We start from the raw sequence: 13,151 nt of genomic DNA, 5'->3' as shown, positions 1-13,151 counted from the left end.
TTGAGCAGAAATATTTAAAATGCTAGAATTATAAAATACCTAAATACTACCAAACTCAGAAAAGCAGCATCCATACTCAGAGCAAATTTCTTATTGACGAGAAAAATGGAATCTTTGCAAGCACTATTTTCCCATTTGAATTCAGGAGCCTTTGTGCATTCGGGTTCTAGTTTCCCTTTGCATTTCTCTGTTGCTGTTCCTGTTACTGCTTCTCCAGCTGTTTCTTTTTCCTCTTCTGCAGCTTGTTCTTCGCTGGGACTGCATGGGCCGTCATCATCCTTTTGCCCTCCCCATTTACATTTAGCTCCTAAGCATGCTGCTTTCGACTTGTTGTGTGCCTCGCATCGAGTATTTACGCCAATTTTTGGTTTCTGTGCGGTTTGTGGTGTTGGAACTTGAATGGCCCCGGCAATAGCTTTGCTTCGCCTTAATGCTGCGAGTGCTCGGTGTTTTTTGTCTTTTATTTGGTTGTTTACGTATTCTGCCTTTGCCTGGTTGTTTTCAAGGATCTTTAGATTTTGTATTATTTCCGCGACGGTCGCCAGCCATGTGTCTCTCGTGGCGACTTCAGGAGCGCTGGTCGCTAGGTCTGGAAACTGCACACAGATGCCATTTGGTGAGGTGCCATCGCAGCCAGTCTGTACGTATGCTCCAAGGTATTCGTGCGTTCCGTCTGTGTGAATTAGTGCTAGCAAATTGTTTAGGGCCGTTTCTAACTCCGTCGTTGTGACTGGATCGTCTCTCGCTTTTGGGCATGATTTGCCGATATGCCGTAGCCCGGTGTCGTGTGGGTATGCGTTGCCCGTCCATGCATTTGAATCCTTGGCTTTCTCTGTGCAAATAAAGTTTGTCACTGCCGTGCCCGAGCTTTGACATACGCAAGCTAACATTGCCAAAGCACTTGCAGGCCTCGCCGTTGTTTTTTCGCCTGCTGTACAGGTGGCTTGACGTGTTGCAGTTGCTGCTGCCCCGACTGCCTTTTGACCTGTCGCTGTCCCTACGTCTGCGTTGCCTGCGCCCAGTAATGCTGCTAGTAATTTGCTTTTGGGATTGTTATTTTCGTAGTCGACATTTTTGGGTGGATCCGGATACATCTTTTTTATCTCCCTTGACTCATTTGTCAGACTCTCCAGCTCGGCCTTTGCCAGTCGCCTGGCCGCTGCTGTTAGCTTCATTTCCTCTAATTCCTTGAGTAGTGGATTTTGGCTATCACTTTTCAAGGCTTCCGCCGCTTTTTTTAGGTCTGCCCACATGTCGGCTGCTCCCTCACCTGTTATGCCGGCCTCGGCTGCTGTATCTTTGACTCCTTTCCTGTCGGAATTTTTGTAGAACTTTTCTTGCCATTGCTGGTCGCCGAGCGCGAAGTTTAATTGCTGAATATAGGCGTAGTTTTCGGTGTCTAGTGGCTGGACCGTTGGTACCGCTATGACTCTCCCAGCCATCGAAATAAAATTGCACAGCGCTGCATGCTCCGCCTTATTTGCTGCGTCGGCTATATTGGCAGGTTTTGTGGAGCGTAGTACAATAAATGCAGCCACTTCCAAAGATATCAGGCGCATGGTATCGTCGCCTGTCAGATGTTGTGGCCTTTGACTCTAGAGTTCTTTTTGCTTGACTGTCGGGTTACTTGGAGAGGTAAAAAAATTACGCACTGCAAACGAGTTTCACTGAGTTGGGACTTGTTTGACCTCAAACTGCTGCGCTTGTGCTGAATTTTAGAAGCTAGCATGTAAATTCATGCCAAAACGCTGTAATTTGAAATATTGATGGTGGCTGCTGGTTATGTGGCGCTAGGGCTTGACAGTGTAACATGAGCCATCTGTATTCATCGTTGGCAATGTGGTGTAAAACAATAAGGTTAGGATTGTCTTCTACAAATGGGTCGAGTGGCCTTTGTACATTCATCGCATAATGACAATCTTGCATATCCACTGTCAGTAATCCTTCAATTTTCAACTTATTCCTTATAACTTCTCCAACCATAATATCCTCGTTAAGCGCGCCATAATCTATGTATTTTTCAAAGTTTCTAAAGCTGATTCTTTCGAATAATAGTTTACAAAGGCCTGAATAGCCAACTATTTCTTCCACGACATCTCTTGAAAGTGTGTTTGCATACCCAACGGCGTGCCATCTCATCCTCCAGATGCTGTCGTCAACATGACCCATTGCTCTTCCCATATTCAATTTCTCCCTTGGAAGCACCTCCAGATATTTTAGATACAATGGCGCCCTCATAAATATATCATCATCTGCTTTCATTTTATAAGGATTAGTTGGCTTTAATGTCTCAACTTCGAATTTGAACCACAAATATGTTTTTCTACTAATCATGAGTTCTGCTTCCCATCCCCAATTACCTGCATCTCCAAATTTTTTATTTGTTCCTGGATTTACATTGCATACAAGTAAAATAATAACATCCTGATTTAACTCTGCCTCTCCTTCAACAATTTCTCTGAGCTCGCAATTGTTTTTTGTATGAGGGGAAAGGGCATATACTATAAGCAATTTCCCAGCAAAATTATTTGCTCGTCTTTCCACTTTAGGGTAACTCCAACATGTTTCTCTCTGTAGATTCCTCCTTCTAAATCTCTCATCATCATCTGTTGAAGGTATTCAAGCAACGACCAAATAATCTTCAGTTTGCCAAATCGTCCTTAAATCTGTTGACATGAACCTCATATACTCATTCACAACAATTTCAAGCGAAATAGAATCTCCTTCACCAAAAACGCTGTATAGTGACAAAAGTATATTAATCCCCATAACAATAAAAACTAAAAAAACTACTGTTGCATAAATACTCCCTAAATACTTCATAAGATATTACTTTCATACTAATGAAAACCTTGAATACATCATAAAGTTATTGTATAAAATAAAAAAAGGAAGTCAGTTGTGGCATGATTTAAATATTATTCTTTAACAAGTTTGCATTTTTACTTATGATATATATCGATATATATCGATATATATATATATATATATATATATATTTATTTATTTATTTATTTATATGTATCTATTATTTGTGGTCTCCACATGCTGCTAATGGTGCCCAACTCCTCTTTTGTAGATTCATCCATAATGAAGTTATGTCATATACGCTTTGTCGTGCGCATGGGCTCGACGTTTTCCACTGTATTAAAGCTTAAGTGTCGGTCGTTATCTGTTATTCTGTAATTGCGGTCCTGAATACACTTTTTCTTTTTGAGTTTACTTGTTTCTCCCTATCAATACCGCGGCCGTGTGTATTTTTAAATAAACTATGTATACTTTAAATCGCTTTAACGGGCTGTCTTTGCGCCTCTAAGTGGTTGGAGGAGTATAATTTGGAAATTTCGGTAATGTATATATATATATCTTTTAAATATTGATGTATGCGCTACATCGAGAAGTCTCAGCACATTTATTCTTTATTTGGTGTCCACGGCAATTCAATGATAGTCCTCGTTTCAAATTTTTCTTCCATATAATATTATATTGTTTATCACATAAGTCGGCCAAAATTATTATATCTAATGAGAAAAAACTTTGGCGTTACGTCACACATACTTAATCCCTTCCATCTTCTACTTCCACTGCTTTTTATTCACTGTTGGTTATAAGTATCCGCTATTTGTTTAAAAAACACAGTCTTCACCATAAAAGCTAATACATCGATGCATCTTTGAGTGAAATACAGGGTGCAATCTCCTCTCCAATCTTTTTGCCTGTGCTCAGCTTCGTTGTCGCGGGGCCTCTTATCTCATTCTACATATTCTTTTCTTTTTTGTATTCTCTCGCTGCTTCTGCATATCATGCACTGACTTAGTTTTTTCCTTCAGACTATATTCTCTTTCTCCCTTATTGTTCCTTCCATCATTTTCCTTTGTAAAATGTAGCACGTCGCCATGTTACTGTTTATCACTGTGTACATTATATTTTCTTCTCTGTGTCTCCTCTAATAATGTTCCCCCTACGAGCTGTACCACTTCCTCTTATCCACTTCCATTCAGTCACTTATACCCACTTCACCCTTTCCATTATTTTAAGTACTCTTCTTTTACACCTCCATTATTCCTTCACCACCACTCTTATTATACTATTCGTATATCCACACTTACAACACTTTCATCTTATTATTACTATTTATTTTTATTTGTTATAATAATAATAATTATTATTATTATATAATCAAAATAAATTGAACTAGAATACATTTTACAATATCAATTATTTTTAACACTGTGTTACTAATAAGTTTTACCTATGGGCCACCATCATACACATTTGACTAATTTGCAGAGTTTCATCACAAAGTGTTAAAATATTGCAAATTTTAGCAAATCTCTTCACACATAAAATAGAAAACATTTAGAATACCACGAAACTCATCAAAGTAGCCTTACTCAGAGCAAACTTCTTATTAACAAGAAAACTGGAAGAGCTGAATTTGTAACCGGATTTGTTAGTTCCGTCACTATTTTCTCCCTTACATCCGCAAACTTTGGTGGTTTGGCCTTTTTTGGCCTTCTTACATTTCTCTAGTGTGTCACGTTTACTGCAATCTACCCAGGCACTTGTCTCTCCTGTTCCTGCTTGATTTCCTGCTGCATGTTTCGGTACTTCATCCTTATCCCATGTGCACTTCTTTTTGCCACCTTTATCTTCAACCAATTTGCATGGGGGTTTGCAGTTATCTACCCCTTTCTTTTCGCAAGTTGTGTCTGTTTTCGAATTTGGCAGGTTTGGCAGTGGATTGTGGTCTGAACATGGTTTTGCTTCTGGAACCTGAGAACCGCGTCGCTGAAGTAAAAATGTTGCGACTTCATGGAGCCTGTCAGTTGGTATCTGGTTTATCTTTTTTACTTCTAGTTGAAGTTCCGGTGGAAAGTCTAAGTCCTCCGCTAATAATTTTTCGACGAACTCGGTTTTTAATTTGCCCGCATCGGTGCTGAGTATTGCTGTTATTTGCTGTTTTAGGTTCTGTTGTTATGATCCTGCTTCTGGTGCTTTGAATCTGCCGTTTATTGCGAAGTTTACGTGGGAAAATCTCCCCTCGGCTGCTAGCATGGCATATAGGTTCTTAAAGGGGCCAACTGTTTCTTTCAATGCTGTTTCTTCGTAGTTGTAGGCTGCTTTGATCGCTGTTAGTACTGCAGGCATCGTTGGTGAGTCTGCCGTATCGTGTTTTAAACTTCCTGGGTTGTTAAACGTCGCACCGCCAGAGCTCGTTGAAAGCAGCCCGGCCACTATGCTCAGTTGGTTTGCCATTTCTTGGTCGTCGAAAAACTTTATGTCTGATGGTGGGTGTGCTATAAAATTGCATTTGGTGAAGTCGCAACCACCGTTTCCTGTCGCGCTGCCGGATGCTAGTGCCCCTTGTAGACCTGTGCTATCGAATCTGTTTGTCGAGTCTAGTTCGCTTGAGGTCGGTATGTCGGTGCTGCTGCAGCCTGCTAGCTCACGGCTAAGTTGAGCGTCCGCCTTTGCACTCGCTGTTTGAGTTAAGCACGCTCCATTGATTGTCGCTGTGCTTGCCCTCAGCTGTTCTAGCAAATTCATTGCCTCTATAATCTGCCCGCCGAGTATGCCGGTCGTCGCCGCCTTTACCATACCTGCACTTGCCTGCCGCTGCATCATCGTGTAAAACGAATGAATGATGGTTTTCGTGGCTTGTGCAGCTATCATCGCGATTTCCTTTGATTTTTTCGATTCCCCGAGCAAGCCATATATAGTCATTTGGTCCCTGAGCTGTTCCGTTTGAGCTAGCTTTGCATCTCCTGCTGCTAGGTCAGACTTGACTTCCGCCGCAGTTTTCCTCATCCCTAGAGTTTTTTTGCAAAGTTGTGCCAGCTTCGTTGCGTCTACTGCGTCTTTGTTCGCTGCTTCAATCTGAAAAGCTATCAAATCTAAAGCTAACAGAAGTCTTTGTGCCTGTATTGCCGTGCTCGTCGTACTTTGTTTGTATAGCTGTGATAAAGTTTAGAGAAGAAGTTAAACGAGTGTCTGTTTTTAGTGTCTGAGCTGTATCCCTCCAATCGATACAGCATTCTTCCTCTCATTTTAAGAGTGTGTTTAATGATGAATTTGGTTGCGTTTCCTGTCGCTGCTTGAGTCTGTTTTAGGTGAGAGTTGTTGCCTTGGAGTCGTATTGTCTGCAGTAGTGTTTGAAGTTAAATTATTTTCTGGTAAGTTTAGGTTAAATATTCGTTAGCACCATTCACCACTTTTCGAGAAACTTCTAGTAGCTCTCTAAACTTACCTACGTTGCAATATTCAACCATTTGACTCTCTATTTATCAACCCTTTCTATCCTCACTATTTCCTTTATGACAATTCCACTTAATTTCACACAGCTTCAGCTCACATCACAACTGGAATTTTTTTATAGTTACCACTGTATCAGTACTGGTTTGGCAACTAATTCAGCTGCATACTTCACCCATCGCTGACGAAAGCGGCCTTGCTTTCCTGTCAGCTGCATTGGTGTTCTTATTTTCTTTTGTTTGTGGAGTACAAGCCCTATGGTTTGAGCTAATCTCGAAGCTAGCTGCTGTTCATAGATTTTTTTGTTTCTTATCATTATTGGGTATATATGGTCTTGCTTTTGTTGGTGAGAACGTTGCTCGACTCCTTTTAACGTATCACACCTTTTTAGTGTATGATCAATTTTTTTCAAGTTGTGTCATGACTTGTAATCCAAACTCCATGTAACCATAATTAAAAAGATTCTAAACTTTTCTCATCTCTCATATATAAATTGTCATCTATTCTCCGGAATACAAGTCGTTTGTCGGTTAAAATAATTTAATACTCTTTGTCTTTAATATCTTCCTCTACGGTTTTTAACGGATTCTGCTTTCTACAGTTTCATTTGCTTTTACAGCTGCTGGAATATAAAAGTAACGGCATTTTTTGACGAACACGGTTTGGTTTCTGTTTATTTTAGATCTCGTTGTTTAATATAGTCAGAACCACATAAGACCCTTCAGTTTGAGTTCGTAAAGTGTTTTTTGACAACTTTAGTCTTATCAATCCACTTTTTTACCTGAATATCAGAGAACTTTTGGAGGTGTGCCCTAGTTTCTTTCAAACTCTTAATATCTCTCCAGTATGCAAATACATAACTTGAAAAATAGTGGCATTGTTTTTCTCTACTTCATAAAGGCTCCATAACAGTTTATACATGCGCTATTTTTAGCAGTTCAAGTGTTTTCATTATTCTATTCATGGTAATGCATTGGTAGTCATAGTTTTAATTTTTCCCCCGTAATATTATATTACTAAACACAAATGTTTGCTATTAGTATTACATTTGACGAGAAAACTAAGATATTTTCCTTACACCTATTCAATACCCCCTTCCTTATCTTCTCTGTCAGAGCCATAAATTAGCATTTGCTATTAAATAAAAAACTACAGGGCCACCATCTCTGAAGTAGAATCTATCGATTTGTGAGTACAATGTAGAGATCTATAGTCCTTTTATAGCTCTTCGCTCTGCCGTATTTTTTTCGCACTCCTCCATTCTTTTTTGTATTTTTGGGACTTATGTTTCATCTTCAATTACTATTTCTTCATATGTTATAGCGGATTGATTTGCCTGTACATTAGACTCTGCTTTCTCACTGATTGATCTATCCATCTTCTTCTTATTAGCAATTACCACCCTCATAGCTGCTTCAGAAACTAGGCATAATACTTCTCTTTTTCTTTTTTTTGTCCTTTTCCATCTAACTTTATGCATTTAACTTGATAATATTTCTCTTCCTCTTTCACTTACTTATTTCTATCGCACCTTGCCATTGTTTTAATTGATTTTACTTAGGTGATCCATTTTATTTTCACAACCACACCTACTATATTATTATAGATACACTCACTTACACTTATATAATTATTATTATTATCTTCCTAATACTATTATAACTCTAACTATTACTCAGAAAATAAGCAAAATAAACAAAGTCAGCATAACAATCAGTTTTGGCGCCATATCGCCTTACAACTTTATACCCATGGGGTGATATTACACCAAAATTGTATTTTTATCATATCTTTTAAATCTCAAAAAGTTAATAATTTTCAATTTTTAAATCAAAAAGTGTTAAAATATATCAAATTATTTAAATTTTAAAAACCCTCTCAAAATAGAAAATTTCATAATGTTTACAAAATGGAGCAAAGTTTTTTGGTACACTAAAATTCTACAAAACTCATAAAATCAATAATCATCATAGTCATTTAATTATTGAAGAGGAAACTAAAATGTTTGCAAGCGTTATCATCCCAGTTGCAAACATATTTTCACTTTCCTTCGTGCTTCCCCTGCACCTCTTCTTTCTTTCCCTCTCCTGTCACTGCTTGGTTTGCTTGTTGTTCTGCCGATTTTACGGGATCTAATGAGAAATTTTTAGTTTTTTCAGTGGCATTCTCGTTCCATTTGCAGGGGTCTTTGCAGTCGTCTTTTGATCGGTGTTTGTTGCAGTCGCTTGTGCTCGGTGTCGTGCTGCTTAATACTGGTATCGCTGTTGCCGTTGTCAGCTTTTTGGCATCGCCTTTTAAAGCTTGTAGATAGGCTGCCAGAGCGGTCCCTTTTAACGCCGCTGCTTGCGCTGCGATTCTGTTGTTGACTGCCGCCTCCGCATCTGCCGTTTCAAATTTCGCTATGGCATCGTCTATGTGTGTGAGCCACTGTATGTCGAGGGTGGCGTCGGCCCTGGTGTCTTTGTAGTAAACGCAATTGCCGTTTGCTCCGCCATCACATTGCTTTCCTGAGGGATTACCCAGAATATTTGCGGCCTGCACTGCGGCTACTTTGTCCGCCTTGAGAGCTACTGTGAAAATGCTTTTGGCATGCCGTAGTTCCCCGGCCGTTACTTGAACCTTCCCTGCTTTTGGGCATTTTGCTGCGATCGTCGTTCCTGCGGCTTGTGTGGTTTGTGTGCCGTCGCCGTACGTGACTGCCGACAGAGCGCTCCCTGTGCAGCTGGCCGATGCGCCGCCTGATACCGAGCAGAGACACAACAAGTCTGAATAAAGCGACATTCCTGGGGATTTTCCGGCTGGGTTGGTGTCGCCGCAGCCGTTGGCGCCCGAGTCCGCGTAGGTGTCACCTGCCTTGGCGCTGTGCTGCCCGGTCTTTCCGAACAAAGCTTTATCCAAGTCGCTGCGTATGTCTGCTGCCGTGACTGTTGTTTTAAGTTTGTTTTTTAGGGCGGCGATTGTCTTTAGCGTCCGATTTAGGATATTGCTGGCGACTTTGCGTGCGTGCGATGCGCCAGGCCGCGCTAGCTTCACTCCTTCAATTTCCGTTTCTCCCTTTTCGATTAAGTTTTTTGCTGTTTTCCATGCTTCCCTGTTTGTTTTATACTCTTCAGGCTTTTTGTCGTCGTCTGTGTGTGGTTCAAAGTTGGAGTCATATAGGGTGTCTTCTGATGCTGATAGATTTAGTTGCCTTACGTCCGTCATTAGGGTATCTATTTCGCTAGTAGTCGGCGCTGGGGGTAACATGGGTGTCCCGCCCATTATCTGGATTATGGTGCAGAGAGCGTTGAATGCTTTGGCGTTGTCATTGGCGGCGCCGTCCACTCCGACCGTGGTCGCTGTGAATGCGAGCGCCAGCGCTAGTTTAGCCAGAAAATGCCGTCGGGCTTTCCGCATGTGTAGTTATTGCACTTTCTTTAGCGTGTTATAAGAGATGTTTCGTTTTTCTGGAGGGTGCTATCGTTTTGTTACCTTGTGAAACAGGAGGCAGTGTAGCATTAGCAGATGAAAGCCTGTCTTTTACACTGTATTGCGCCTGATTGGTCAGCTTTTTCGTGTACGTCCGCTGTTAGCCAGGCTTTTATGTGCTCAGCACCGAGTTGAGGATCGCTTTCTGTGCACTGCCGCTTGTCGTCTGCATCTAGCTGCTGGCAGTTGTGTCTGTTTGTCTGTTGTGTAAAATCATAACTGGCTTTATTATGTATTACAGAGGTGTCTTTCCAGGTAACATTTTGGTATTGAACTTTTCTTCTTCATTGCATTTATTATGTTTTTAAGGTACATGCTACACCTTTGCTTGTGCAGCTATCGTAACTGCTATACTACCGAAGCTTCACCATGTCGGTTAATTTTCTTTGCAAGATGGTGGTATTTTTCTGGCTTCTGTGACGGTATTTTTTTCTCTCTTATAACTCACATCACTTTTACACTACTACTACTACTACAGCTGTCTTTTCAGCTCATTGATGACACATTTACATACTTGAATCTAGAAGACAACAAAAAGCTCGGTTCTATCTAATACCCTTTCAAATTAGCCTGAATATAGAGGTCACTAAATGTCAGAACTTCCACACTATCTTATGATACAATAATATCTTTATTACGTCAATTCCTTTCCTTTTTGCTTAATTATTCTACTTTGCGTTAGGTTTTCTATATTTGGTGGTGTTTTTCGCTCTTTGCAGATTATTTCATGAAGTTAACAGCTGTTTTCTCAGGTATTGTTTGGTAAGCGTGGTTAGTTCTGATTAGAGAAAAAATTATAGACTAATTATATGCACTTTATAAGCTTCTTTCCCTTTGTTATGTTGCTGTTTATCCATGAAAGTTTCTTTAGGAAAAATGCATCTATCGAAGAGTTCTTAGAAGCATATTAGAAATGATTTATTTGGTCATTCTCAACTATTACCGCTTCGTTATGTTAGTTAAATCCATTCAATTTAGCTTGCACGTTATATTCCTTCATTTCTTTTTTACATGATGCCGATGGTCATGTTTATGTTTGAAACAGTTAAAATTACATCTTCTTTCATATCTCTCTTTGTTTTATTGAACAATATTCTTCATACTTTGCTCACACTTCTTTACCCCTATTGCAGCCTTTTAATTGTTTGAAGCGCTACTATTTTGACCACAAATCCAGTTTTCACAACAACTCTTATAATAATATTCGTATATACACACATTCACAACACAACCCTCTGTGATTATCATTACTATATTCCTAAAGATATACGTAAAATAAATAAAAAATTAACAAAAATAAAAGTTCTAAGGACAGAATCCGTTTCTTAAACCCTATAACCCTACTACTTTACATTCATAGGTCACTATCATACTCATTTTTCTATTTTTTAAATTTCAAAAATTTTACATTTCGTGGAAAAGTGTTAAAATATATGAAATATTAGCAAATTTAGACAATATTAGAAAACATATCAAAATACTAAATTTCTTGAATTTCATGAAATTAATCAAAATCTTTAAACACTTAATTGCAGAAGCAAAAATGCAAGCAGTAGAGGGACCTTCATCAGATAAGAAATAACTGCTGCCCCCTCTTTAGCTTTGCACTCTTTATTGTCCTTATCCCAAGCGCATTTTTTTGTGTCACATTTACCCTCTTCAGTTCCTTTGCATGCATCTGCGTTTGTTTTATTGTCCCCGTCTTTATTTTCTCCTGCTTTGTCTTCTGCTGCATCTTTTTTGCCACCTCCTTGCGACGTTTCTTGTTTCTGCTCTTTTCCTGGCGCCTTGTTGGCTGATGTCATAAAAATAATCGCTTGTGCCGACTGAGTGTTTTTGGCTATTGTAAGCAAGTCCGCTGCATTTTCAGCTGCTGCGGCCACCACTCGCAGCCTGGTGCTTGTTAGTAGCGTAACGAAATTGGTTTAAACTTTTTGACTGTTGTCGCCAAATATCTTTTCGAGCTGTTTTTCGGCGTCAGAGTCTTCTATTTTTTTGCCGCTGTATACTTGCCAGCTCTCTCTGTATAACTTTTTGATTAAAGCGTTATTTTTGAGTTCGCTTCCGCTGAAGTTTTCTGGGTCTGGGACAGAAGGCAGTGGTTGTTTCGTGCACTCGAAGAAAGGCTCCGCTACGTATTCACGCGACCGCAGCGATTGTTCTGCCTTTTCTGTTGGTTTCTTGCAGGTCCCTTTGATTTGGCCGTCTACTGTTAAGGCGTAGCCGTCGCCGTCTGGTGTTTCCGTAAGTGGGCTTAGCGTCAGTGTCGCTTTTATGTTATTTGCTGTTACGTCGGTATCGCTGTCGCCGCCGTAATCTGTTGCGGCTGTTTGCAGGCTGTCGACTGTTCCTCTCAGTTTTGCTACAAATTTGCCTATACGGGGGATTAATCTGTCTTCTTTGAGTATATGCAAGTGCGTGATTCCCTTGTTGTGGAAGCTTGCGTCGCCAAGGAAAGCAGACTCTTGTTGGTCTGTGTCGCAGCTGGTTGGCACTTTATGCGCGAATGAGGCTGTGAATGTGCAGGTTTTTGGAGGCCCGGCGTTGTCGGCTGCGGGCGTTTGGCTCGGTACGGCATGCTCGGAGTACATCAAAGCCTCAGAGTACGCCGCTCTTTGTAAGAATCTTTGTGCGGCGGCTTCCGCTAGTGCTCTGTGCCGGGACACTAATCGGTCTGCTTCTTTCGCATTTTGTACCTTGTATGCTGCGAGTGCGGCGGTCGCTAGCCTTTTCTGCTCCTGTCTTTCGTGCATTACCAGTAAAAGCCACGCATCAGCGTACTCTTCAAGTTTTCTGGCCTCTGGTTCGCCGCTCTTTGCTGTTTCTTCTATCTTCCATGCTGCAATTTTTAGATACTTCAGTTCCGAGCACACTGATACTGTTTTTTTTCTGACTGGCTCTGATACTTGCCCTGCTGAGCTGAGCTGAGATTGAAATTCCAGGAACAATGCCATAGCCGCAGAATACACGGCATGATTTTGCATCACCGCTGTGCACCAAGAGAAGGTTGTGTTTTCGTTTCGAAGTTTTGCACCTCGTTGGTCTGCTCCACTTTTCCTTGACTAGGTACTAGAGAGGTGTTGGTGTATTAAGATTTCTTGGTTTGCCGTTGACGAGATATGCATTTTGGTCGAGAAAGTTTCTGCACCATGGCTTCTGGACTGTGTCAGTTTTTATTCATCTTTAGACCCCTCCTTAAGAGTGTGTTGCAAAAATCTAAATACTTTTAGCTTCTTCCAAGTATCAAATTACTGGTCTATCACTTTTATCCTTTCTATTCCAAGCACCGTCAACCCCCTGGCGTTAGTGGTAGCAACCTCATTGTGGTGTCAGGGTCTTGTACCGAGGAAGAATAAAAATTTTTTGCGGAGGCTAACTGTTACGACGTGAAAACTGGTATATCTACCGGGGTAAGTGATTGCTGTGGT

The 13,151-nt window shown here is 40.6% G+C and overlaps 2 protein-coding genes and 3 pseudogenes across 2 annotated transcripts, besides 5 other annotated features; all 5 read right to left on the bottom strand.

The window, feature by feature from the left end:
- Positions 1–14: 14 nt before the first annotated feature.
- Positions 15–1,559, bottom strand: Tb09.244.1830 (variant surface glycoprotein; the record flags this gene model as incomplete). The annotated part of the gene is made up of 1 exon (XM_822648.1): positions 15–1,559. One exon carries the CDS (start codon positions 1,557–1,559, stop codon positions 15–17), a length of 1,545 nt encoding a protein of 514 aa, XP_827741.1.
- A 163-nt stretch (positions 1,560–1,722) lies between these two features.
- Positions 1,723–2,334, bottom strand: Tb09.244.1840 (UDP-Gal/UDP-GlcNAc-dependent glycosyltransferase; the record flags this gene model as incomplete). The annotated part of the gene is made up of 1 exon (XM_822647.1): positions 1,723–2,334. One exon carries the CDS (start codon positions 2,332–2,334, stop codon positions 1,723–1,725), a length of 612 nt encoding a protein of 203 aa, XP_827740.1.
- Positions 2,335–2,951: 617 nt separating this feature from the next.
- Positions 2,952–3,029: a microsatellite.
- Positions 3,030–4,121: 1,092 nt separating this feature from the next.
- Positions 4,122–4,175: a microsatellite.
- A 184-nt stretch (positions 4,176–4,359) lies between these two features.
- Positions 4,360–5,928, bottom strand: Tb09.244.1850 (annotated as a pseudogene).
- Positions 5,929–7,877: 1,949 nt separating this feature from the next.
- Positions 7,878–7,898: a sequence feature (AT_rich).
- A 165-nt stretch (positions 7,899–8,063) lies between these two features.
- Positions 8,064–8,128: a sequence feature (AT_rich).
- Positions 8,129–8,187: 59 nt separating this feature from the next.
- Tb09.244.1860 lies at positions 8,188–9,651 on the bottom strand (annotated as a pseudogene).
- A 1,343-nt stretch (positions 9,652–10,994) lies between these two features.
- Positions 10,995–11,025: a sequence feature (AT_rich).
- Positions 11,026–11,240: 215 nt separating this feature from the next.
- Tb09.244.1870 lies at positions 11,241–12,707 on the bottom strand (annotated as a pseudogene).
- Between the last annotated feature and the right edge of the window lie 444 nt (positions 12,708–13,151).

The sequence above is a fragment of the Trypanosoma brucei genome, chromosome 9 (genome assembly GCF_000002445.2).
Source record: "Trypanosoma brucei brucei TREU927 chromosome 9, whole genome shotgun sequence".
NCBI classification, from domain to species: domain Eukaryota; phylum Euglenozoa; class Kinetoplastea; order Trypanosomatida; family Trypanosomatidae; genus Trypanosoma; species Trypanosoma brucei.
Note: the sequence above shows the minus strand (reverse complement) of the source record. Positions and strands in the feature narration are given on the sequence as shown.